At 46.8% G+C, this 25,342-nt stretch overlaps 1 protein-coding gene across 2 annotated transcripts in view; it reads left to right on the top strand.

Annotated features, from left to right (window-relative positions):
• The window catches only part of UQCC1 (ubiquinol-cytochrome c reductase complex assembly factor 1), a 52,653-nt gene extending 34,306 nt beyond the window's left edge, over nucleotides 1-18,347 (top strand). For both annotated transcript variants that reach the window (XM_080354363.1, XM_080354362.1), the window contains 3 exons: nucleotides 12,318-12,395; nucleotides 13,772-13,885; nucleotides 17,177-18,347. In XM_080354363.1, coding sequence (XP_080210489.1) covers nucleotides 12,318-12,395; nucleotides 13,772-13,885; nucleotides 17,177-17,311 — 327 coding nt within the window. In that variant the 3' untranslated portion in view covers nucleotides 17,312-18,347. The remainder of the gene's footprint in view (nucleotides 1-12,317; nucleotides 12,396-13,771; nucleotides 13,886-17,176) is intronic.
• Nucleotides 18,348-25,342: the final 6,995 nt, after the last annotated feature.

Here is a 25,342-nt window from a genome sequence, read left to right as displayed (position 1 = left end):
TTCAGCTGGAGCAGAGCAGAGCAGACAGGGCAGAGCTCATGGGCTGCAGGTTCCTCAGCAGGAGCAGGAGGGGCAGGGTGAGCTCTGCTCTGTGACAGTGACAGAGCCCAGGGAACGGCAGAAGATGAGCCAGGGAGGGTCAGTGGGACATGAGGAAAAGGTTCTTCACCCAGAGGTGCTGGACACCGAACAGGCTCCCCAGGGAGGTGTCACGGCCCCAACCTGACAGTGTTCAAGAGACTGGACAACGTCCTCAGACACACGGGGTGACCTGTGGGGTGTCCTGTGCAGGGACAGGAGCTGGACTCCATGAGCCTTATGGATCCCTTCCAACTCGGGACATTCTGTGATTCCTGGGTCACAGCTGCCACCTCTGTGGTGTCTCTGGCTCTTCCTCCTGTGTCAGGAGGCTCTGACTGCAGGTACCGGATGGTGTTTGGTACCTACTGCTGCCAGGAGCTTGGTTGGGTTTGTGTCCTCATCCGTCTGCTGCTGGACACTCCTGAGTGCTCCTGGTGCCTCAGCTGAGGGGTGGCTGAAGTGCCGTGTTCTGCACAGATCTAGACTTGTCTCCGCAGGGCACAGAGGGTACAAGTGAGGTCTGTTTGGTACTTGGGATCTCTTCTAGAGATAAAGGTTAGAACCTTTATTTTGGGGAAGGATTAGTATCTGTTTCATTGCTTTGTTTCTGAGAGCAAATCGCGAGAGCAGCTTTATGGACTACAGTGATGGTTTCCAGGAGGCAAAGAGGCTCAGTGTGCAAGAGAAATCCGTCTCTGATTTCTCTGTGACACCCAGTGCATTCAGGCTAACATGATCTTCACCAAGGTTATATATGTACAACTGTGGTAATTACTCTTATGTCCTTGCTCTTGTCCTGCTGTCCTGTTCTCGGAGTTGCCTTCCTTACCTGACTTCCACTTTTCAGGTGCAAAAAGGTTGATTCCACGTTGGTTGCTTTGCTCTGTGTTACTGCTGTGTTATTGCTTTCAGGTCTGCCTAATTTTGGCATTTACTTGCAGTACATAAACTATTACTTAAGGTCTTAATACATCACACCCATTCTGAATGTTTTTTTCCCCTCCTTGTCCTTGGGCATTTTTGTGTTACCCTAACGCCTGAATTTGCTGGAGCTTGTATCTGATGGCACCTGCTTTCACATTTCTCCTCTGTCAGCGTGTCACATACTTCTCCCTTTCTACATTTTATCTTGTAGAGATACTGGTTTATCTCTTTACCTTTTCTTACGTCTCTTGTTAATTGTCTTTGTTTCCTTGCAGGACCCCTGCACACTGTCACACTGTGTCTGTCACACTGGTTGTCACACTGGCCCCACCACCTCTGTCTCTTCCCTCGTGTTTTCTCTTGTTCAGCTAATCCTTTCAGAACCGTCATGCCCGCTGTGCCTCCTGCCACCCCTGGCGTGTTTCATCATTCCCAGTGGTCATGTCCTACCTCTATTCAACGTGCTCGTCCCACAGCCTCCTGGTGCAAAGGGGAGCTCAGAACCCGTCCTCTGGTCTGCTGGCTTCAAACCCACCCTTGCATGTTGAATCGTCTTCGTGAATTTGCTTCTTTCAAGTCCAGATCTTTCTTTGCTTCTTCAATGCCTTTATTTCTTTATCCGAACACTTTCCCATCCTAAATCTCGGTTGCATATTTGCCATTGTCAGTGCCTTCCTCTGCTGTTAGGATCCTCGTGCCTCACCTTCTTCTCTCTCTGACGTAGGCATCACTTGTATGTCTTCCAAAAGCTACCGCAGGGACCATCTCTCTGGCTGGTCACTCGCTGTGGCGTTGCAGCTCCTGTCTCCACTCGTGGCTGTTTTGCCCCGTGGTGTGCCGGATGTCCTGGGCTGTGCTGCCCGCAGCTCTTGTGCCACTGTCATTGTCACGCCCCCCCCAGGCCCGCTGGGTTCTGCTGCAGACACAGCGATCACAAGCGCAGTGCCTTGCAGCCCAGCCAGGTCAATGGGTTGCAAATGGTTGTGTTTTCCTGTTAGAACTCAGTTTGTTTTGTTACTTCATTTCCTGACTTCTCTGGCCCATTTTTTCCATGTATAAAGCCCGCAGCTCTATGAAGCCCTTATTTGTGACTGTTTTTGCAAACAGCTCCCAGAGTAGAATAAATCATAATGATCGGGAAGTGCAAATCCAATACATTCAATAATTCCAATGCTCACTTCCGCGCTTGCTTGCTTCTCTGATTTCTGTTGCTACTTTGGTATGAGCAATGGTGTATGATGCTTTTGTGCACGTCTGGGCAAACCGATGGGTTTTTCTGTTTTCCATTCTGGTTTGGGAAACTCAATAGATACTTTCTGTTCCCTTCTCTTCCTCTTCTGTTTCTGGTCAGACCCAGCACTTGCTGAATCTCTGTTGACATTAACTAGTTAATTGTCATTAACTTCTGTAAAAACTTCAGTGCTGTTTTTTCCATATTCAGAGACCAGGAAATAAAGCAAAAGGTCAAAAGATTTGCCCAAAATACCAGCATATCTGATCTTGGAGAGCTCTTATTTGTTTCTAGCAAAACACACATGATGTTGCTGTTCGAGTGTCCCAAGGAGCTCGAAAATCATGTGTCTCACTGAGAACATCTGACATGTGCCCTTTTGTGTTTCCTGGTTTCTCCTGTACTTGCGAGAGGGACGATGGCCCGTATGTAGGTTTAATCTGTGTTGTTCAGCGCATAAGGAAATGTTTGGCTTCTCAAAATCCTCGCCCATGCTTTTAGGATCTTCTGGAAGTTTATTTATTCACAGCAGCATCAAGTCTGAGTGAAACACAGAAGATGGAAAACTCACAGCATCTTACCGTGCAGCTTTTTCATGGTTCGCTTTCCTCCTTTGCCTTTTACTTGAGGGCAGGACTAGGGTAGAGAAATAATTTCTGTTCGCTTCTGAAAGGTTACAGTAATAAAGAAACTCTTGTTAACATCAGCGTATATGGCAGGCAGGAGTTTTCACAGTCTGGCATTGTTTATTTTACCAGCAATTTGGAACCTTCTGCACTCTTAAAATATTGGCAAGAAAATATTTAACTGTTAACTATTCTGTGGCATGCGTGTGTTTGAAGCCCTGGGGAGGAGGAGTGCTTGGGGAAATCAGGTTTTTCTCAGCTTATGATTGAAACCAGAAGGTGCAGAATATTGGTAGAAGGTGAAGGCAATGTGACTTCAAATTAGAATTTTACTCAAATGTGGAACTGATGGGAGAATGTCAGACGGGTCACATATGAACAGGGCTGTGCTAGGAAACAGTGGGAAGCCTGATGGGGCAAACACAAATTAGCCAGAAATGAATTGGAAAGGGAGATAGTGAGAAAAAGCATTTGCGTTTGTCCTGTTCTCAGCCACGGGGTGAAGGCTGCACTGGTACCGGGTGTTAGCATCAAGGATTAGATCTGTTAATTGCTCACTAATTGTGTGGACTGTAGCAATCACCACTCCAGACTGAGGGGTGACCTCATTGATGTTTACAGATATGTAAAGGGTGAGTGTCGGGAGGATGGAGCCAGGCTCTTCTGGTGACAACCAGTGACAGGACAAGGGGCAATGAGCACAAACTGGAACACAGGAGGTTCCACTTAAATTTGAGAAGAAACTTGTTCCCGGTGAGGGTGTCAGAGCCTGGCCCAGGCTGCCCAGGGGGTTGTGGAGTCTCCTTCTGTGCAGACATTCCAACCCGCCTGGACACCTTCCTGTGTAACCTCATCTGGGTGTTCCTGCTCCATGGGGGGATTGCACTGGATGAGCTTTCCAGGGCCCTTCAACCCCTGACATCCTGGGATTCTGTGATTTTGAAATCCACTTTTTTCATGGAGAGTTTTTGAGCAGAGATGTGACTTGCTTTTTGGAGAGGAGACAGGTGACTTGCCGTTCTTACCCAATAGAATCTTGTTCTGATCCCAAATTGTTGGGGGAAGAATGCGGTTTTTTTCATTAGTCTTTCACCTAGGGAAGGATAATCTGTTTGGTCTGAGTAGAATCATTCTTGCTCTTACCCCTACATAAAAAGCAGCCTCTACCCATGCGGTTACTAAAAGCTATAGGGAAGGTAACAAGTTTTTTAATTGCCCTGGGGTATTCAGGTGAAATCCGTCCCAGGTCAGCAGGGTGAGCCGGCGCCGGTGTCCAGGGTCACGGCACACGCAGCGGAGACGCCGCTGAGGCACCCACCAGAGATACTTGGGGAAAGGTATAAGAGGTGGAACTGCCTATCAGGATTTCTTCTGGCGTGTGCGCTTGGTGTTCACTAACACTAATACGAGAGCTGCGTGGGGACCGTTGTATTGAGTGTCTACTCACACAAATCCTCCAGGAATGTTCAGCACCTTTTTTATCTCTTTGGTATTTGTTACTCGTTAATGTCCTGTGGCGCTGATTTCTACCACTTAATTGTGTTGCGTGAGGAAGTACTTTTATGTTCTCTTAAAGTGTTATTTGGTCGTTTTGTCAGCTTTTTTTACATATTTTTAATGAGAAGCAGGGAACAGTAATCCCTTGTTTACCTGCTCAGTGATTTCACCTCTCCATCATCATCTTCCTCATTTCTTCCTGAACATAACTAGTGTTTTCTCATATGTCTAATCACCTTGGTCTTTTCACTGTGTTTTCTATTTCTTTTAGATCTGTTCTGAGATGAAAAGGTAATAAATATATGCAGCATTTTATATGTGGACACATTATGGATTTATAGCAGAATAGGGTTCCTCATAATAACTCCTAAAATTTATCTTTTTCTTCACTATTGAATTATTGAACTGAAGTTTTTTTAGATTTCTCCACAAAATACCTTCACGATCCATTTCCAGAATTGTAGGTGCTAAATATGTGCACATTGTTGGATACATTTTATTATTTATTTCTTTTTGACACCTACTACTAGTACCTTTATCAGTACTGAATATTACTGGTCACAATTATCTGTGATTGTTATTTTAATTAATTATTGCATTTTCTACTAATTTGTACTTACCTGCTTCTGCTGAAATACTTCAGCAAATACAGATGCCACCTTTCATGGCTCTGCAGCCCTGCTAAACGTTATCTAATACGTTTCATTTGGTTGAGTACTTTATGACCGCAGGGACTGTGTTGCTCTTGACTTTTATTCACAGAATCACAGAATGTCCCAAGTTGGAAGAGACCCCCAAGGCTCATGGAGTCCAGCTCCTGTCCCTGCACAGGACACCCCACAGGTCACCCCGTGTGTCTGAGGACGTTGTCCAGTCTCTTCTTGAACACTGTCAGGTTGGGGCCGTGACACCTCCCTGGGGAGCCTGTTCAGTGTCCAGCACCTCTGGGTGAAGAACCTTTTCCTCATGTCCAACTGACCCTCCCTGGCTCATCTTCTGCCGTTCCCTGGGCTCTGTCACTGTCACAGAGCAGAGCTCACCCTGCCCCTCCTGCTCCTGCTGAGGAACCTGCAGCCCATGAGCTCTGCCCTGTCTGCTCTGCTCTAGCTGAGCAAACCCAGGGACTCCAGCTGCTCCTCATACGGCTTCACCCCAAACCCTTCACCAACTTGGTGTTCCTCCTCTGGACACTCTCCAGCAGCTTTATCTCCTTTTCTCCCGTGTCCCCAGCCCTGCACACACTGAATGCTGCAGGTGAGGCCGCCCCAGGCAGAGCAGAGCGGGACAGTCCCCCCCTGCCCGGCTGGCCGTGCTGTGCTGGGTGCACCGGGACACGGGTCCCTCCTGGCTCCAGGGACACTGGTGGCTCATGCTCAACTTCCTGTTGAACAGAACCCCCAGATCCCTCTCTGTGGAGCTGCTCTCCAGCATCTGGTCCCCCAGTCTGTCTGTACAGCCAGGGTTGCTGTGTCCCACGTGCAAAATCCGGCACTTGCCTTTGTTGAACTTCATGTGGTTGGTGAGTGCCCAGTTCTCCAGTTTGTGCAGATCCCTCTGCAGGGCCTCTCTGCACTCCAGAGTGTCAGGGCTTACTAAACCCTAACCCTTGAGAGTGTATTAAGTTATCTTAAGGCTTTTTCTGTGGGCAGATCATATCACATGGGATACGATGGACTTGCAGAATCGTGAGTGCCACGAGAAGGTGATGGAGCAATGTTACGCACCTGGTGCCAAAAGGGGGGCAGCAGATGAAGCAGGAGCTGGTTCCAGCGGCAGCGTGTGGTGGTTCTCAGGGGCAGCAGAGCAGGGCACCTCTTGCTGAAGCATGCGGTGGATGCAGAAGGTTTACTGCATGCAGACATCTTTTGAAGGCTACTATATAGACAAATATCAAGAGCTGAGGATTGTCCCGAGCTGAAATTGATTGGGAGAATACACGGAGGAAAGGATGTATCAGCTTGTAGTCTTGGTGCTGGTTTCAGTGGATCTGGGCACTGCGCAGGGCGAGATACCATGTTAGGTGGAGACTTGGTCTGATCTGGGACATATCTGCGACAGTTACTGCGGTTTGTCTCCATAAAGAGATGGAGTTTTATGGGAGCTCTGTAAGTGCTCATGGGGAATATCTTCCTCAATAATTTATTTACCTTTGCTACTGTCTTCTCCAATTGCCTCTTTTAAACTTGGCTATGTAAATTCCTTTCAGTTTATCAGACTGGATTCTTGATTGTGGTGTGTTCAGAAACACGTTCACGATCAGTTTTAGGCTTTTAGCAAGTAGTTTTTTAAAAGAGACATTACAGGAAAACCCCTCTACAACTGCTCGCCCTTACAGGATGACCACAACCGAGCACAGCGATGTCACCTCTTGTCCCTGCTCTGTCCCTTGAGAGGTTGTCAATGAGCTCTGCCGGCCACGTGCTACAGACAAAAGGAATTCGGAATAACCCCCTGTATACTGAGAACAGCTCGGATTGTACTGCGATCGTCTTTCACTGTTACTGTGGTAGTTTCCAAATTAATAGACTGGAAGACAGAAACGTTCCTCATGTTCCTGATAGCGGCCAACTGAGGTGGCCACCTGCTTTTGCTGGAACCTGGAGATGATGTTGTATTCACCCGTTTTTCTCTGTCTGCTCGAAAGGAACATGCTCTGAGAAGCATTCCTGATGATTATACACTTGTTGCGAAGGGAGCAGAGCATGCAAATGCCTTTTCCCATTGACATATTGTTGTTATGGATTGAAGATTTTGGCAGGAGCTGGTTGTGATGCAGTCTGACTTTTAGCTTTTGGCTACATTAATACTGGGATATAGGACTAGGTTGTCACTGAACGTTGAAGGAGGCTTTAAAGCCTATTCTCTGAAATTACTTACCTGCTGAGGTGCATTGCAAAATTTTATTTAGAAAATCCGAGGATTTATCAGAAAAGTTAATATTTAAAAGCATGTGGGGACTGGCAGCTGTAGCTAATTACAGCCCGGCAAGCTTGTTTGCAGACAAAATAACAGGATGGTTAATAAAAGACACAAAAAATGAAGATTGGAAAAATAATTCCTGCAATATCTTTGTCATTTCACAACTATGCGAGATTGCCTGAAGGAACTGGCCTTTTTGGCCCCTTGCTACAGAGATATTTTTAATCGTTTTTATTAATTTAATTTTTCTGATCCTAGTTACAGTCTCAGCCATTTTCAAAATTACTGTCTTACAAGTAATAGTTATGTTATTGGAGGAAATAAAAGGGTCGTATGCAACTTTTCCCATTTAATGTCACGTGCCTTTATTAAAAGGGCAGCAAACACTTAAAAAGCCCATATATAACTATATGTGGTCATATATTATTTATAACTGATGTAAACTATATATTATAAGTCATTCTTTCCAAATGCAACTTGAGAGAAAGTCCGTTAAAAAGCCTCAATGTTTGAGGAGTGACATTTTTTATCACATAGGGTTTGTCCTGTGTCTCCTCTGCTGGTCCCAACTGCAGCGGGAGCCAAGGACATTTGGTGGACGTTTGGTGGGTATTTGGTGGACGTTCGATGGACGTTTGATGGATGTTTGGACGTTCGACGGGTGTTTGGTGGACGTTCAGTGGGTGTCCAGAGGATGTTCGGTGGACATTCAGTGGACCTTCGGTGGACATTCAATGGACGTTTGATGGACGTTCAGACGTTCAACAGGTGTTCGTTGGATGTTTGATGGACGTTCGGTGGACGTTTGTGCCATGGTTCATGAGGATCCCCAAGTAGACTCAGTCCTAAGGACAAACACGTGCTCGTACCTGCCTGACTTGTTTTGCACAAGAGATGGATTCATTCTTACTGTATCAGCATAAACTACTACTTTGCTATTACAGCTTCAGTCACTCTGGGAGCACATTGATGATGGAGTGTATCAGCCTAAATGTTACCTTTAAAGGGCCTAATCTTTGTTTGAAAAGACGACTGTGCCGACACATCTGTGTACAGGTACAGGAGCAAATACATTGTACAGAAGAGGCTTTTTATTTGAGCAGGAACGGTATAATGAGAATGAGGGGGTGGAAACCGAAGCCAGAAAATTCAAATATGAAATGAGATACACATGTTCAGCTGTGAGGGTGATATGCTTTAGCCAAACACAACTTACTGAGCTTAGTACAGGGGGAGCTCGGTGAAATGTAATGGTCTGTGATACGCAGAGGGTCAGGTTCTATGATCTAATCATTTCTTCTGGCTGAAATCTCTCCATAAAAAATCTAGTTCAACCATAACTTACGGCTTAAAGAGAGGAATTGCTGTATGAAATTCAATGACTAGTGACTGTACAAGGTGCAGGTAGAAGTGTCCCTTCTGGCTTTATAGTCTATAGGTGGATTCATGTGTTAAAGTAGCTTAAGGGTGCAACACACACTGGTGAAACCGTAACAGAAAAACTCCTGTTATTGTGGTTTTGGCCAGTGGAGCCCGTGGACATCCCAGCTGTGCCTGCAGTGGTCTGACGGGAGCAGGTTGCGGAGCGGAGCCGTCCATGGCCCCGTGTCCCTGCCCGCGGGGTGACCGGCACCGTGCTGGCTGGGCCCTGGGGCCGGTCGAGCACATCATGTTCCCAGTTCGCACACACCCAGAGCTCTGCGGTGCAACCCACAGCGTGGGAATGGCGGTGAGGAGGACGGTGATTACAAAGGAACACTCTCCATCCATCCAAAACGCTAATAGGGACTAATACTATGGCAGCTTTCATTTTAAAGACTGTGCCCGTACGTGAGGTATTTTCATTCATGTCCAGCATACACAACAAAGCAGCGTGCTCTCTCTCTAGAGAGTTTGTTAGGATACAAAACCTTAACCAAGCGTTGATAACGTGAATTGTCTGATAGAGCAGTAAGCCTCACCGGTTGGCTGTCGAATGACGCGTATTGAGGCTGCAGATGAGGTTTCTCATTGCAATATAACAAAGAAAATGCAGTAGCATTACGTTGGAGTTGTCTTGCAGGCAGAATGCGGGATCGTGGCATCTTTCAGTAAAAAGTTCTGACCTGATACGTTAGCCGTACATTTCTTTTTTTTTTATATAAAGGACTTGTAAATGTGAGAGATGTACCAAAAATGTATTCCCTGCTTTGAACTAAGATAGTTCTTTGTGTCAGTTGAGGCGATGGTAGATGAATTTATTGTGGTGACAGCCCTGCCGTGGGTTGTTCCAAAGGAGACAAAGGGGCTGAGTCCCTAGAAGAGCTCCAGATGTTCCTGATTTTTTTCTTGTTATTAGCAATTACTCACTTGGAAGGGTCCAGCAGCTTTTCTTCTCAATAACAAACTGTGGAAGAGTCAGCAGAATCATGACCAACCAGCTCATGAAACTTGCCAGTGGGAAGAACATGTACAAACCGAAAAAGAGGAAGCGTGTCCAACAGATGCTGATTTGGATTTTCTCAGCTTTCTTGTTTTATGAAGCAGGATTTCTTTCTTACCATGTTACTATTTAACCAGTGCCAGCTGGATTCTTCAGAAACTGCAGTATTCCTTTAAAAGTCATTTTATTGCCCAAGATACGGTGCCATCCCCAAAGTTGTATTTTATATTTTAAACTGTTTGCCTTTTAAGATGTATTTATTGCCGTGTTTGTTTAATGTGGTTATCTCCTTTGTCAGTCTATTCCTTGCTAACTTCAAGCTGCTGCTCTTTGGTTTTCGTACTGAAAGCTGCTTCCCTGGGGATGTATAGTCCAGGACTTGTCTCTGTAATGGGACTATTTGTTTTCTTTGCCCCTTGCAGTTGCCTGCTGTAACATTTGTAGTATGTGTTAAGTAATCCTTGAGGTAACATTTTTATTATGTCATAAAAAGTGCGTGGCAAATATATAATAACTCACGGAATTTGTTTGTTTAAAATGGAAGGATAATTTATTGAGTGTGTTACATGAGACCTGCTCCCCCTTATTAGAGCTGTAGAAGTGCAGCTTATTTAGAAGTACGTTCTATTGAGAAAAACCACGGTCTCTGACATGCATAGAAAGTTTGAGCATGGTTGGGTAGAAATGACATCATAGTTTATGTACTCAATAAAAATTTAATTAAGTCATTACAGAAGTTGCAGTCATCATTTAACCCTCTGATTTCTTATGTTTAGTTCTTTTTTTAAACATTCAGTAATAACCAGTCTCCAAATCTTGAGAGCCTATAAAATATCTGCATGAATTTTAATAGTTTCTACTAATGGAAAAATATGAGTAACTGACATAAAAGGCATTTTCCTTGTGTTTGCACTATATGCATTTCTATAAAAATCAACAGATGAAAAAGATAGTGGTTTAATGGAAGAATATTTGGAGGTTTGCTAGCGTGGCAAAAACTAATTCATATTTTGATAGAAAAGCTATTGCGTAATTACCAAGGTCGGGATACTAAGAAGGTATTTGGGACGTGTGGTTCACGGTGTCCTAAGTGTGAAGATTGCAGATCTGTGAGTGCTCCCAGGTGTTCTGCACATCACAGCCAGCTCTGCCCATCCCGCGGCACGTCTGCTGTCCTGCCCTGCGCCCCCTTTGCGGTTCGCTTGTCACACGTGTCCCCACACGCAGCCTCACACGCACGTGTTCTGCTGTGCGAAGGTAACGACCCTGGGGGTTTATACTCACGCTGTATGCGAGATCTGTAGAAAAGAAATTAGCTCTCTCCTGAGAGTCAATACAAAGCAGCAGCTTTTCCAATGGACGTGCAGCTTCGCCCTCAGGAGAGGAACTGTTGGTTAAACAATTTAGTTGACGGATGCCATAAGTACAGGCAGGAGGAACGGCCGGGTGTGTGAGGGATGTGCCGTGAGGTGTTTCAGCAGCTCTTCTCTGTTGGTTCCATCTTAAGCTCACACGGGGTCAGTGGGTGGCTTAGGCCAAACCAGCAAATATTTAAGCAACTGCTAAATTTAGTTAAAAGTCAGTGTGGGACTTGGCCTGAGTCACACTTGCAGTGTAGGGGCAAGTAGCTGGATAATCACAAACTCTGAAAGAAATTTGGTCATAGTCAAAAAAAGGTTGTGTCAAAAGAGGGGTTGTTCAACCTGGAGAAGCTCCGGGGAGACCTTATTGCAGCCTTTCAGTGCTTAAAGGCGGCTTATAAGGAACATGGGGACAGAGTTTTGAGCAGGGCCTGTTGGGACAGGACAAAGGGTGATGGTTTAAACTAAAGGAGGGAGATTCAGGCTGGACATGAGGAAGGAATTGTTGCCCCTGAGGGTGGTGAGAGCCTGGCCCAGGTACCCAGACAGGTGGTGGATGAACCATCCCTGGAGACATCCCAGGCCAGGCTGGACGGGGCTCTGAGCAGCCTGAGCTGGAGCAGATGTCCCTGTCATGGCAGGGGGGCACTGGGGAGCTTTAACAGTCCCTTCAACTCAAACTCTTCTGTGGTTCTATAAAAAACTAGTAAGTCTGTGCTTCTGGTGAGATGCCGGAGAAACAGAATTCGTGATTCCTGAATGAGAAGGTTGGTATTGACAAGTCGGGAGCTGTGGTGGGGATGGTGCCTCTTCAGTGTTACAGGACTTTTACTGTAATGACATGTCCAGCTCTAAAGAAAAAAAGCTGAAAATCCTCCGAATTTCTAAAAGACCTGTGTGATTGAAACAAGAAAACCTGCTGAATAGTTAAAATACAGAGCACCCTTCGTTATCCGTGTGTGCGCTGCCCCAGAGGGACAGCCTGGCCTGCGCCCCTTCCGCGCTGCGCTGTTCTCCGCTCGTGGCGCTGCGTGTCAGCGCTGCTGGCCGGGGAGTTCTCTGCCATTCATCTGTTCTGAGTGACACTGCCCTTCATTTGTGTACGGAATTACAGGAGCTGTGTTGCGTGGGGTTCTCAAGGGTTTGCCGGCACCACCATCGCTGCCTGCGGGCCCAGGCACTGTTTCTTCTTTGCCTGCTCAGAGTGAACCCGATAATGTTTTCTCATCACCTCCTCTTTTTGGTTTATTTTTCAGATTAACTCTGTTGTTCTAAAGGAAGATTTGAGAAGTATGGTGGAAAATTTCTACGCGGCTCTATTTGGATATGATGAGGTAAGAACGATGTTTTCAGAGGATGTGCAAGAACAAGTAGACCTTCGAATTAATGGACAGAGGGTCCTCCACATGGGTAAAACATTTGCCCTACATATCTTTGGAGAAATGTTATGCTATGGAAGCAGACTATTTAGCTTTTTGGGTCATGTCATGCATTGAATTAAAATGCTTTTAAGAAAAAAGCAAGCACACAGCATATTGATTAAAAACCAGGGATGTGGAAGGGAGGATGTTCTTCGTCACCGCTTGACCACCAATAAATCATTTCCTCCCTCTGAATCCCATAGTACTCAACTATACTTTGAAACCAAAGAGAGTATTTATATGGAATGTGTGAGAGAGGGTATTTATAAGAGGTGCAAGTGTCTGCAGGCCTTTCGAGAAGAAAACATGGTTACATCATCTCTTTTAGTAGTTATTTTTTTGCTGCAGTGGGTGTTGCTTTTCAGGTGCTCCTATTGACACAGTGATGCTATTTTTTGCATGGTGATTTGCTTTATTAATATCTTGCAAATGCGAACATGTTAGAGTTGTGGACAGTGTCAGGCATGCAGGTTTTTAATCTAGTTTTAAGTATAGCCAGGACATGTCTGCCCGTGTCTGTCTGTCTTTTTTTCTTTTCTCTTTTTGTTGACACTCTTTTTGGAAACAAAATGTCTATTTAAATTAAAAACAAATGTTGACCTTTTATTATTTTTAACTGAAGGTTTTAAAATCCTCTCTTGCCTTTGGCGAATGTGTCGGCAGAAGACAGGAGTTATGAGACCGTGGTGGTAACAGCACATAATCTAAAAAGACAATAAAAGTGGGAGAGAATTTAGACGAGAAGTGCTCATTGTTGTGATTCTTGCATAAGCCAAATTTAATATTAGATTTAACTGGAACGATCTAGATAGTTCTTGACGATTCTGAGCTCGCTCTCATTTGGAATGAAAAACAGAGAAGCAAAGCAAAATAGCGAGGTCCTAACAGCATTTCTGCAACGTTGTATGTAATATCCTTTGATTTTTCTTTTCCAAGTGTCATGGGCTTCACCCCATTCTGTGGGGTGGTGCTGTCTTCTCTGTAAGGCCAGAATTTTTATGGTAAAGATTTCATAGCATAGAAATGCAATTATTTGCTCCTGCATTAGGAATACACTGATGCGGGGTTTTTTTGCCAAATTAACTTGCCAGAATACTTGTTGCAGGCTGCTCTGTAAAGTGATTTAAGGCCATTTGTATTCTGGGGAAGAGACGTTGATGCCTTTCCATACATACAGTCCATCGCAGCCGTGGGCTTTGAGACAGCCCATACTGGCAGCTGCCAAGTGAAGAATTGTGTTCAGGCCCTTTCCACCTGCACTTATTAACTCCCCTCTGTATTTCCTTTAGGGAATCTTGTCTGATGATCATGTTCTGGCAGCAGCTCTTTGGAGAAACCTTTTCAACAGGAACTGTGAGGACCCTCGGCATCTGGAGTTACTCGTAGAATACGTGCGCAAACAGGTACCCTGCAGCTCATAGCGCAGCTTCCTTCTCTTCTTTAGAATATTCGATATGTGTTTTTATTGTGTGCTTACTATGTAGCTCAGTTCCCCTCATAAATAGAACTGATACTTTTATTCAGTGGTTATTTTTAAGGAGAAAAAGGTAAAAGAATATAAAAACCGGCTGATATTTATTGCAGTTTGATGAAGAACGACTGCAGAGAAATTCACAGAATATTGAAAGCAATCCTGCTCCTCTTGTTCTGCAGCTGTGCTGTGGAGGGGCTTGTCAAAATGTGTCAGGAATGGGCTGCAACTGGTTGTAGAATTACAATTGATGTTGCGGATTTGAGATTCCCTTCATAATGAAATAGCACACAGAGCTTGCAAGTCTCCTGACGATATTTGTGGAAAAGAAGAAGGATTTGTTTTCCAGAATTATTTGTTTCTTTCAGTTATTACCTGGAAGAAACAATGTTATGTAGTGTTTGTCCTCTCAACCCTTGGGAGGTTTGTGAACCAGGTTTCTGGGAAGTGTTGGTAGGATATAGTCCAGGTGGGCACCGAAAATAGAAAAGGGGTGAGAGAGATTCTGCAGTTGGATGGGGAACTGAAGACCAGAACCTCCACAACATCGTTCTCTAGAATGTTTCCAATACTATATTCAGGAGCAGATAGAGATTTGGAGACACAGAATTTCAGCATGTGCCTGAGAAAACAGTGCAGGAAGCAAAGGGCTGAACTTTGTAAGAGACCGAGGACACTTCTGCAGTGCTTGAGGGCTTCTCAGGAGGGACAGACTTGATTTAGTGCTTCAACTTGCTGATGCTTAACATCAGGGAGGCTGTAGGAAAGTTTAAAACTGAAGACTGGCAGGGAGTGAACACATTAAAAAAGTATGGAATTCGGGACAATTTGCTGCCAAGTGAGGAATTTGTTGTACATCTGTATATCCAAGTGAAGGATGGGACAGGAGCCATCAGCAGTTGAATAGGAAATAGTGATCACACAGGTCCACGTGGCACGTTGAGGAAGAATCAGCAGCTCATGTAGAGACATGTCATCCCTGCAGACACCTCTCAAGCGTCCCAGCTTTACATACGTCTGGATGAGCCCTAAACTGCCTGTGCCGCACAGGAAGGACTCCTCGACACTGCAATTGGATTATCAAAATCTCAGCTCAGCACTCAGTAGGGTTTAAAAAAGGCAAAACAAATGCTCACAATTACTAAGGAATAGAGAATAAAATAGTGTTGTCATGCCACTTTGAAAATCTATGGTACCCTTGTGATCGTGAATAGTGTGTATGGTTTGGGTTCTGACCGTTGAGAAAGATTAAAGCCCAACTTGAAAAAGGCTCAGAGAAGAGGGTAAGGATGGCATGGAACAGCTCCTTTATTAGCAACGAGTAGGATCCCCTGCCTGAAAAACAGCTCAGAAGGAAATGAGACAGCTCTGTGAAATCTCGAAGGTGTGTAAAGGTGGGCAAGGAAAGGCTGTTCACAAGAACGTGGGACGTAACGTTGCCACGGGTTGTGTGGGATGTGACAATCGCAAAGCTGCTGGCAAGGTTTATGGAAGAGAAGTCAGTCTAGGGCTATTAAATCCACAACATCCACTTCATGCTCAAAATACCCAAACTAACACATTTTGAGAGGGAGGGAAAATAAACAAGGAAAATAACATTGTATGTATGTGTTGTCCTGAACTCCTCCTGGGGAATCGGCCGTTGGTGACGGTCAGAAACAGGAGGTGGTGCTTGGCTGGCTTGTGGGTCTGACCCTCTGTGGCCACTGCTGTATTTTTTCCTCCGTTGAGAAACTTCTTGTCAAGTTATCTTTTGGTTCCAGTGCGCACTGCTCTGAGGTCTTTCCCACCATTTCTTGCTGATCCTGTCTCTAACAGTGGCTATTAGTGGATTCCAGAGAAGAGCACAGTAACCGGGCAGGCATGTGTGCTATTTCCCTGCTCCTCTCTCCCAGCAACCTGCCTCACAGGCTTCCTGAGCCAGGGGTGGCTTTCCTTGTCCCCTTCCCCTCCCCCATGTTTACAGAGGTTCGTGGCAGCGAGTTAACCCTATGTTGTGTCACAAAAGTATCACACACAGTATCACAGTATGTTTGGGATTGGAAGGGACCTCAAAAGCTCATCCAGTCCAATCCCCCTGCTGGAGCAGGAACACCCAGGTGAGGTCGCACAGGAACATGTCCAGGCGGGTTTTGAATGTCTCCAGAGAAGGAGACTCCACAACCCCCCTGGGCAGCCTGTTCCAGGCTCTGCCACCCTCACTGAGAAGAAGTTTCTTCTCAAATTTAAGTGGAACCTCTTGTGTTCCAGCTTGATCCCATTACCCCTTGTCCTATCATTGTTTGCCACCGAGAAGAGCCTGGCTCCGTCCTCGTGGCACTCACCCTTTATATATTTATAAACATTAATAAGGTCCCCCCTCAGTCTCCTCTTCTCCAAACTAAAGAGCCCCAGCTCCCTCAGCCTTTCCTCACACGGGAGATGCTCCACTCCCTTAATCATCTTTGTTGCCCTGCGCTGGACTCTCTCCAGCAGTTCCCTGTCCTGCTGGAACTGAGGGGCCCAGAACTGGACACAATATTCCAGATGTGGTCTCCCCAGGGCAGAGTAGAAGGGAAGGAGGACCTCTCTTGATCTACTAACCACCCCCCTTCTAATACACCCCAGGATGCCATTGGCCTTCCTGGCCACAAGGGCCCAGTGCTGGGTTGGTTTTTTATTTTGCTTGCATTGCACCTTAAAATTTGATTTGATCCCAGGCATTTCTTGCATTGCAAGAATGAGTGTTCATTCCATGTTCATCTCCTCCAACTCATATTGTAAATCTCAGGTGTTCTGTGCTGGTCAGGCTTTTTTTCTATAGTGATAAACCTTGTTCTGTGTGAAACCACTTTTATGAGACCGCTCCATTTAGATGATGGCACCACAGTGTGTGTCACCCGAATTAACTGCCGGGAAGATGAAGTGACTCATGTTAGCTTTGCGTGGCTCTTCTTTGTCCTGCTGCCAGACTCTCTGAAGAAGCATTAGCTCAGGTGTCGGTAGAAGACCTTACGCAGTTAAGTCCGGTGGATCTGCAGATACTTATCTCCTGGTCTTTCCCTGACGCTTCAGCAGTCGTAAATTATCTTTTTAGCTCCTACCTCATTTTGCAAATGGCAGAGGGTGCTAAAACCTCCCTGTTCTGCTCTATGTTGGGAAAGCCCCGTGTTTGCGTGGCGCTGGAGGAGCCCAAAGCGGCGGCGGAGATGGGTTGTGGTGCACTAACGTCCTGTCCTTGCAGGTGCAGCACCTGGACGCGCTGAGCGGGGACGACCTGCTGCTGACGGGCGAGGTGAGCTGGCGCCCGCTCGTGGAGAGCAACGCCCGCAGCATCCTCAAGCCCCTTGGCCCCGTTTACAATGACGAAGGACTCTGAGACGCCGGCGCCTGACGTTTCTATCAGTGCGTCAGATCGGCCGGGGCAGCGGGCCTGACGTGGAGCTGGGCTGAGGCTGTGGGCTCAGGAAGGAAAATCTGCTGTTGGAGAGAAAAGATTTAATTAGTTGTCCTGTCCGTGGTGACTCAGTAGCACATGGGACAGGCAGACTCTTCCAAATACGCACCTGCAAATAAATGCTAGTTGGTCTGAGAACCTCTGTCCTTGTCACGACGCTGAGTGGCCCTTGCTGACAAAGGGAAAGACCTGCCTTCTGTCTTTAGGAAACCAGACCTTTTACCATGACTTAGAGTTGTCTCATGAAGACATTTCTGTCCTTTGCCTTGTTTAGAACTGCTACATAGACCCAGCGGTGTTCCTCTGCTCGCTGAATGGTTGTGAATGCAAATCTGAGCTTTGCATATTAGATGTTAATATATTTTAAAAGCCTGATATCAAGATGGAATGGCCCATTTTTTTGCTTTAGTGGAGTTAAGAATTGCTTTAACAGACTCTGAAGGGTTTTCTGTGAAAATCCTCTTTAGGAACTCTCTGCTCTGTTGCACAGGGATAGGAGGATGCAAAGAATAAGGCACAGTCCCAGTAATCCTGTGTGACTGTCAGGGAGCTGAGCTGCTCCAACAGCGACTCTGGCCATCTTAATGAGCATGAAGTCCGAAACATGACGGGGCCGTCACTAAAAGCTGCCTCAGAGTACTTGATATTTCAGTCTGCCTTGATGATATTTCCGTATTCTTTTTAGAGTTGTGGTCTAAGAATGTCTTTGTGAACAGAACATCCCTTTAGCTGTGTGGGGCTCGCAGCGCTGTGCTGGCTCCATCCCCAAACTGTGCTCCAGGGCTTCTCAACACGACCCATCCAGCCCAGGGAAAACTTCATATGGCTGTGCAGGCAAATTACGCCAACGTAGTAATTACGGGAGCAAGAGCTCCGCTGATGCGACGAGCAGAGGCCGGGGTGGTTCACCGGGCTGTTTCCAGGTCAGTGGCAAGAACGGTTTAACTTCTGTCTAAAATCCTACTCAATAATAAAAGTGTGTCTGGATAAAATCGATGTGTATGTGTTTTCCGTGCTGTGTGTACTTTTGATAAGAATAAGCCCTGTAATATCAGGACTTGTTCCTAATAAAACTAATTTTAAAAAGTTGAAGGTGATAACACTTAATTTGTGAAATTAATCCTTAATTTGTGAATCCTTCATCTGGTGCAAGTGTGACTGTACCTGGCTGTCACTGTTCTTTCTGAAGTTGCTTTCTTCGTATTGTGTGTTTTGGGGGATGTTTGCAATCCCTTCTCTGTGTAAAGAGCAGTGGGATGCAGAATATAGGCTCCCAAACACTTCTTCTCTTAGGGAGCCTTCTGTGTATAAAAAAGGCATTTTGTTCTTTTTTTTCCAAGGCGAACTTCCTCAGTTTAACTTGTTATAAAATGAGTCATGTAAAGAAACCCTCTATGTGTGAGGTGTATCCCTTCTCTGTGAAAACATTACAGACCAAACAACTTGCTTGCAGTTTATTTAAGATGCTTTTGTTGAAAGCTGAGCTAAGCAGAGAAACCTCTTATGTGTGAAGTATTATACAGTGTGTGTGAGATAATAACACCTTGTAATTCATTACAGCTGGGTTGTATTTACATAAAAGAAGGCTGAGCTGTGTAGGAATTTGCTGATTAATTTATTTTTAATGAGAGTGAAGTATACCAAGTACCAAAATAAACTTTACTTTGTGTATCTTACTGCTCCTGAAATAGGTGGAAAAATTAATGGTAGATATTTTGGCTCAAAGCTACATACATTAATTCATATACAAAACAGTCATTTAAACTTTAACCCCTTTCCTGGTCTGTAATTTAAGCCTGGGCTCACGTTGGCCGTGCGGCGGGAGCACGGCTCGGAGATCGTGCCGTGACTGTGGGGCCGATGCCCCGAAGCCCCTGAGCTGCCCCAGTTGGTGGGAGCTGCTCTGGAGGTGACGGTGCCTTTTGTACTCCGAGCATGGGGCAGCCGGGGGTCAGCACCGAAGCCTTTCCTGTGTTTATGGGCAGCAGGTTCCAGAAGTCATGGTGCCGGACTGTGGTCATTGGCATCTGCCTTTGCACCTTTGATTCATGTGAAAATAAAGACCTATAATCGCGGCTCTTTGTATGTTCCATAAAGCCCCTTGAGCCGTGCCGCTGTCCCAACAGGCAGCCTGTGTTTTGGTGGGTTGGGAGAGTAAGGCAGAAGCTGAGAATTAACAGGCTAATCTGTTAGAGGGTGAAAATACACTGGAGGCTACAGAGGACAAGAGAAGACTTTGCATCCCAGCCGTTAGTTACCTGGAGACGGGATCTGGATTCAGAATATGACCCCTCTTAACTCGAGAGGCGTATGCCAACAGGCTAGAAATATGCCATTGCCAGTGTCTTATATAAAAGACATCTTTCCAACCAGAGTTTAGAGGCCTTGAGAGAGAATACATTTCCAAGTAGCACAATGTGCACCTTGCAGGCGTTACCACAGCAATGACTGGACAAGGTGATTCCGGTGCAGCAGATCGCACTGGGGTTTTAACCAAACATTGTAAGCTCATATTTTCCCTTTTTTGAGGTTTTGCAGAGGGAATGATTAAGGTATTTTGCTTAAGGACGGCTTTTTATGCTGCTGGGATTTTTTAAGGTGGCTTCAGAGCATTGGCTTGGGGAAGCTTACTGTATTTTAAGTGAATATATGCAAACGTGTCTCTTCTGGAAGGAGCCGCGTTGAGCACTTTATCATCCAGCCTGATCTCCTATCTCCTGTACAGAACTTGGATATTATTCCAAAGGACTTATTCCCCCACCCTTCCCAGGAGAGCGGAGCCCCTAGGAAGCACTCACCAGTCCAGCCGGGTCTTGTCGTGTTTCTCGGAGCAGAGAAGGGCCCCGTGCTCAGTGCCGTCCCTCCCTCTAGCCCGTTCTGCACCAGTGCCAGGGTAGGTGCGTGTTTTGCCCACACGGTCCAACCTGGGAAGCCTCTTGCTTCAAACCAATATTCTGAGACATTTTGGAGCCCGGGGGAGTCATCTGATACCATTTGATGCCTACTCGGTATTTTAGGTGAAGTGTTTTTCTCTGTCATCTTGACTGCTGTGTTCACACCGCCTTTTGGGTTTTATACCTAACGGGTTTCTCCTGCTTCTTCAAACAGCTGAAGTGCTGAGAGCATCAGCATCCTTGGTGATCTGCACAATGCCTGTAGTGTCCCGAGCCCTGTTAAAATGCAGTTACGGCTTCCCAGATCTCTGACTTCCACAGAGTGACGTTTTCAGTTGTGCTTCTGCCACAGCAAACCCTCTGGTGAGAACCGCTGCTCCGGACACAGCTGTTGGACTGAGCTCTGACCGGTCTCGCTTGTCCTGCCTTTGGCTTGGCAAACAAGGTGAGCAGAAACTGGAGGCTGAGTAGGAGTAAATTTCTCCACCAGAGCTTTAAATTAGGTGGATGTAGAGCAGATGAAGAACAGCGAAGCCGTGGGAGAGTAATCATCAGCTGGAGGGGACGGCAGCTGGTTCTGCCGGCATGGTCGCTGTGGGCTCTGCTGTCAGGTAAGTGCTTTAGGGTCCTGCTTGCCCCAGAGCAGCGTTTAGATCACTTAAAGTGCAACTTAACAGAGTTCGATGGCGACGGTCACTGTTACTTGCTGCATGGGGGAAATACGTCAAGCAGAATGGGGTGAGAGTTGTTCCAGAGCAATTTCTGTGGGGACAAGAGATGCGAAAGGGCAGAGCGAGACTCTCCTGTTGAGTCTGGAGGTTCGGAAGCGACCTCTTGCTCTCTAAGCTCCTTTTCAGAGAGGAGTCTGGGTGTGGCTGGGTCCAAACTTACCCCAGACTTGGTCAATGGGTTGTGTCTAAGTGACACAGACGGTAAGGGAAAACAGGTAAGGGGATTGTATGTATTTGTGGCCCAAGGACTATATGTAGACACCCGATTCTTTATATTGCTTGCTGGGATTTCAGAGTTTCGTCATTCTGCATCTCAACCTGCTCACCTCCCTTCCAGAGGATGGTGCCAGCTTGCTTCGAAGTCTGGATCCCAGGTCTCTCGAAGCAAACTCTGGGGCATTGAAGTTCATAGGAATAAATAATTTAATGGAGTAGTACACCAGCAGGGTCGGCTCGAGCTGGTGCCTCTGCAGAAGTCCAGCCCAGCATAGAAATCCCTGGGCCTTTGGTGTCCTAAGGCTGGATTAGCATCTCTTCGGGCAGCCTGGGTGCTGGAACTTGTACTGCTCTGTGGCCTTAGGGAGCGTATTGCGTCTTCACAGCTGGGTCCTCAGTGCTGTTTGTCTTATCCTGGAGGTCAAGGAAAGAGCACAAGCTTACACAGGAGCCTGGGGAAGGTGGTTGGCAAGGACAGAGGGACAGCCCTGACGCCCAGCATGAGTGAGCGGCAGGTTCTGCTGCCTGGCCAGCTGTGCTGTGCTTGTGAGGAGCCCACCTCTGCCTGCAAGGGGGTATCGCCACCGTGCTCTGCGCTGCTGACCCCTGTGCTATGAGGGGGCAGTTGCATATTAGTAGTTGCGGTATCCTTCCCAGACTCCTCTGGTGAGCTTGTTTTACCACTGCTCCTTTGTCAGGTGTTTAGGCCTGTCCTATGCATCCTGCATACTCTGGTTTCTCTTCAGATGGTATAAATCTTTCACCTCTTAGTAAAATTTCTGTGAAGAGGAACAGTCATAAGTGTCAATGAATTTTTTGAAGTTTCTTTCTTTTTATTTAGGGCTATGAAGTTGGTGAAGGGTTTGGAGTGAAGCCGTATGAGGAGCGGCTGGAGTCCCTGGGTCTGTTCAGCTGGAGCAGAGCAGACTGAGGGCAGAGCTCATGGGCTGCAGGTTCCTCAGCAGGAGCAGGAGGGGCAGGGTGAGCTCTGCTCTGTGACAGTGACAGAGCCCAGGGAACGGCAGAAGATGAGCCAGGGAGGGTCACGTTGGACATTAGGAAAAGTTTCTTCACCCAGAGGTGCTGGACACTGAACAGGCTCCCCAGGGAGGTGTCACGGCCCCAGCCTGACAGTGTTCAAGAAGAGACTGGACAACGTCCTCAGACACACGGGGTGAGCTGCGGGGTGTCCTGTGCAGGGACAGGAGCTGGACTCCATGAGCCTTGGGGGTCCCTTCCAACTCGGGACATTCTGTGATTCTACATGTGCTCTTCCTGAAGCTGCTGAACATGTTGAGGGAGTACTTGTTTTGCTTGCAATCATTCAACCTGCTTAGCAGCTTGCCCTGCTCGTTTGTAGGACAGGAGATGTTTGGGCCTCGTTCTTCCACAGAGCTCACCCGAGCACAATTCCACCTGCTGCTGTTGGGTTTCAGTGGCTGCTCCAGATGTGGTGTGCTGGGAGCAGCCAGGGAGTTTAGGCCAAGTGACAATAGATCTGCTGCAGGGACCTGGGGCAGAGTTGTGTAAACAATTTCCTGCGTGCAAGTGCAGGAACCAGAAATATCCACTGTCCTGTTCTTACTGTCTTGTGCAGGTATGTTCATGTAGGAGGACCCTGCAACGTGTGGCTGAGGCTGGATCCTGTTGGTGTGCTGCTGCAGCTCTCCCAGGAGGTGAGAGCTCCTTTGTGCTTGTTTAGGAAACAAGGAGCCTTGCACATGAAAGCCTTCATTACCGGTTACGTCACTGACTAAAGGAGTGAGCTGGGCTCGTTCGTTCCTCATCTCCCCTGCGCCTCCCGGGCTGCTCCACATCCTGTCCCAGCCAGGCATCTCGTGAGGATTTGCTCATTGTCCCACATCCTTCCCTTCGTACCCTCTTCCTGCTGCTCACTGGTCCTGTTGACATTACAATGCCCAGTTCTCTTGCTGTGCATTTCCTTTGGAAGGAGAGAGGGAAGAGGTGTCTGAAAGTGTGTTTTCACGTGCACAGCCCAGGGCAGCAGCCTGGGGAAGAGGAGCCCTGTGGTCCTTCTCAGGACGGCTGTGAATCGGCACCCTGAGCAGCTCAGGGCTGGACCTCAAAGGGCCACCGGAGTGACTCCGTGGCCACACGTTGGCTTCTCTTTGTGGCACATGGGTGGTGGGGACCTCAGAGCAGCAACTGGAAAGCACCTGTGCACTGGGCTCCCCCTGTGCGGGAACCCATTGGAGGTTGGGTTCTCTGCCTTCCCTGCCACCACCACCAGTTGGATCGTTTGGCCTGGAGCTGGCAACTGATGCCCAGCGGCCTCCTTCAGCTGAGTGGGTGCAAAGCTGTCTGTCCTCTGGCTTGAAAGAGGCTTGACATGAGAATGAAATAAATGAAATGAGGAATTGATGTACTGCTGCTGTGCTTAGAAGAATGATTCTGTAACGCCGTGGTCAGGAACCTGGGACAAAAAACTCAGAGACTTGACTCTGCACTGTTCTCTCTGTGAGTTCACACAGATCTCAGCACAGTAACTCAAATTTGGACTTTCCTCATCTAGTTGTGCTTGCTGATTATGTCTGGCCAGTGAATTCTGCACCATGGAACTTTGCTATGCAGATGGCTGCCAGAAATGCCTATAGATAGATGGATGTGTTTGAACACCGTGATGCTTTGTGGTGGAAGATGCAGACTTCAGTCTGAAATGAAGAGGAGGGATAAAATGCAATCTGGCTCTGGGCAGCTGCTCTGCAGGAGCTGTGCTATCAGGAACAGGCAGGCGGGCTCTCTTCCATTTGTGCTTGAAGAGGAAGCAGCACGTATCGTGTGGCAAGCTCAGGCAAGGTGTTTGTGTTCGGTGAGCTCTGAGAGCATCTGTAGTGGGACACGAGAACGAAGCGTTGCCTGATGCCTGAGCTCAAGTATCACCCAGAGACATGGACTTGGAACCGGGACTTGGTGTGTGTGTTCAGCCAGAAGGAATTTTCCCCTTGTCTTTTACTGTTGATTGCAGAAGGTGTGTAGACAACACTTCCAAATAATTTCCTTGCTTTCAGCTGGCAAAAACTGGCTGATGAAATTCCCGCATCCTGTGTTGGCCAATCAGTCTGTAGAGTTCCAGTTATGGACATTGATCTCTTTGCCACCCAGCAGGGACAGGACACCTCTCATCATTTGAGATGTCCGCATGGTAAAGCTGTGTCAGTGCCTTCGGCAGCCTGAGCTCTCTTGCTCCATGAACAGAGAAAAGCAGTTTCATGGCACATTCCAGCTGCCCTGTCTCAGATGTTGGCTACAGGGGAAGGGAGCTGACTCCCTAGAAATCTCTGCCTCTCCCACCAACACTGAAGAGCCCAACCAGACCAGCTCAGCTGGGGACGTTTGCATTGATTGTGCTTCCATGTGCTGAGGTCCAGGAGAAATCCCTGGAGGGGGTGTAGATGGTGGAGACAGCGGAAATCCCTTTCACAGAATCAGCAGCAGTTGTTTTTGTGGCAGAAGACACACATTTGATGAGTTTTAAAAATATCACACTCTTTTCAGCTCTTCAGGAAGCCAAAAGTAGGTTGATGTTACCCTTTGGTGTTATCACCAAGGTGATGCTGTCACCCTGGCAAGGCAGCTCTAGAAAAAGACCCGTCACGTTATAGCCTTTGTTTTTTCCCCAGACTTCCTGACATTGTGTTCAGCTGTTCACCTTATGTTTTCAGTTAATGTTTAAGCTGCTCTAACACTTATTTACATCTTTAACACTTGTATGCCGACAGCTTTATAATGATTTCGTCCTGTATCTATTATCCACAGCTGCAAACTCCACGCCTGCTTGCTGCGCTGCAGCACAGCTCTGGCAGGCAACTCACATTATTTTAATAAATGTACCTGTTCTTGCAGTTCGCACAGTCCTGGTAAGAGTTCATTCTGACTCAAGTGATCTAAGGACGAGACAGCTAATTTAAACTAATCATCCCACTCTGTCCATGGAGAGTGATAGTCCCTTGGGGACATGACTCATCCCAGCTGACTTAGAACCTGCTGTCTGAATGTGCTGGTTCACACTTAGGCATGGCTGTCTCTCTCCCGTTGACTATAGCGCAGCGATCACTAGAGAGCAGACATTTAGCTTTTAGGTGACTTATTTA

Source organism: Nesoenas mayeri, assembly GCF_963082525.1.
Source record: "Nesoenas mayeri genome assembly, chromosome: 16".
Taxonomy (NCBI): Eukaryota; Metazoa; Chordata; class Aves; order Columbiformes; family Columbidae; genus Nesoenas; species Nesoenas mayeri.
The sequence above is the reverse complement of the archived record's forward strand: the minus strand, read 5'-3'. Positions and strand labels throughout refer to the sequence as shown.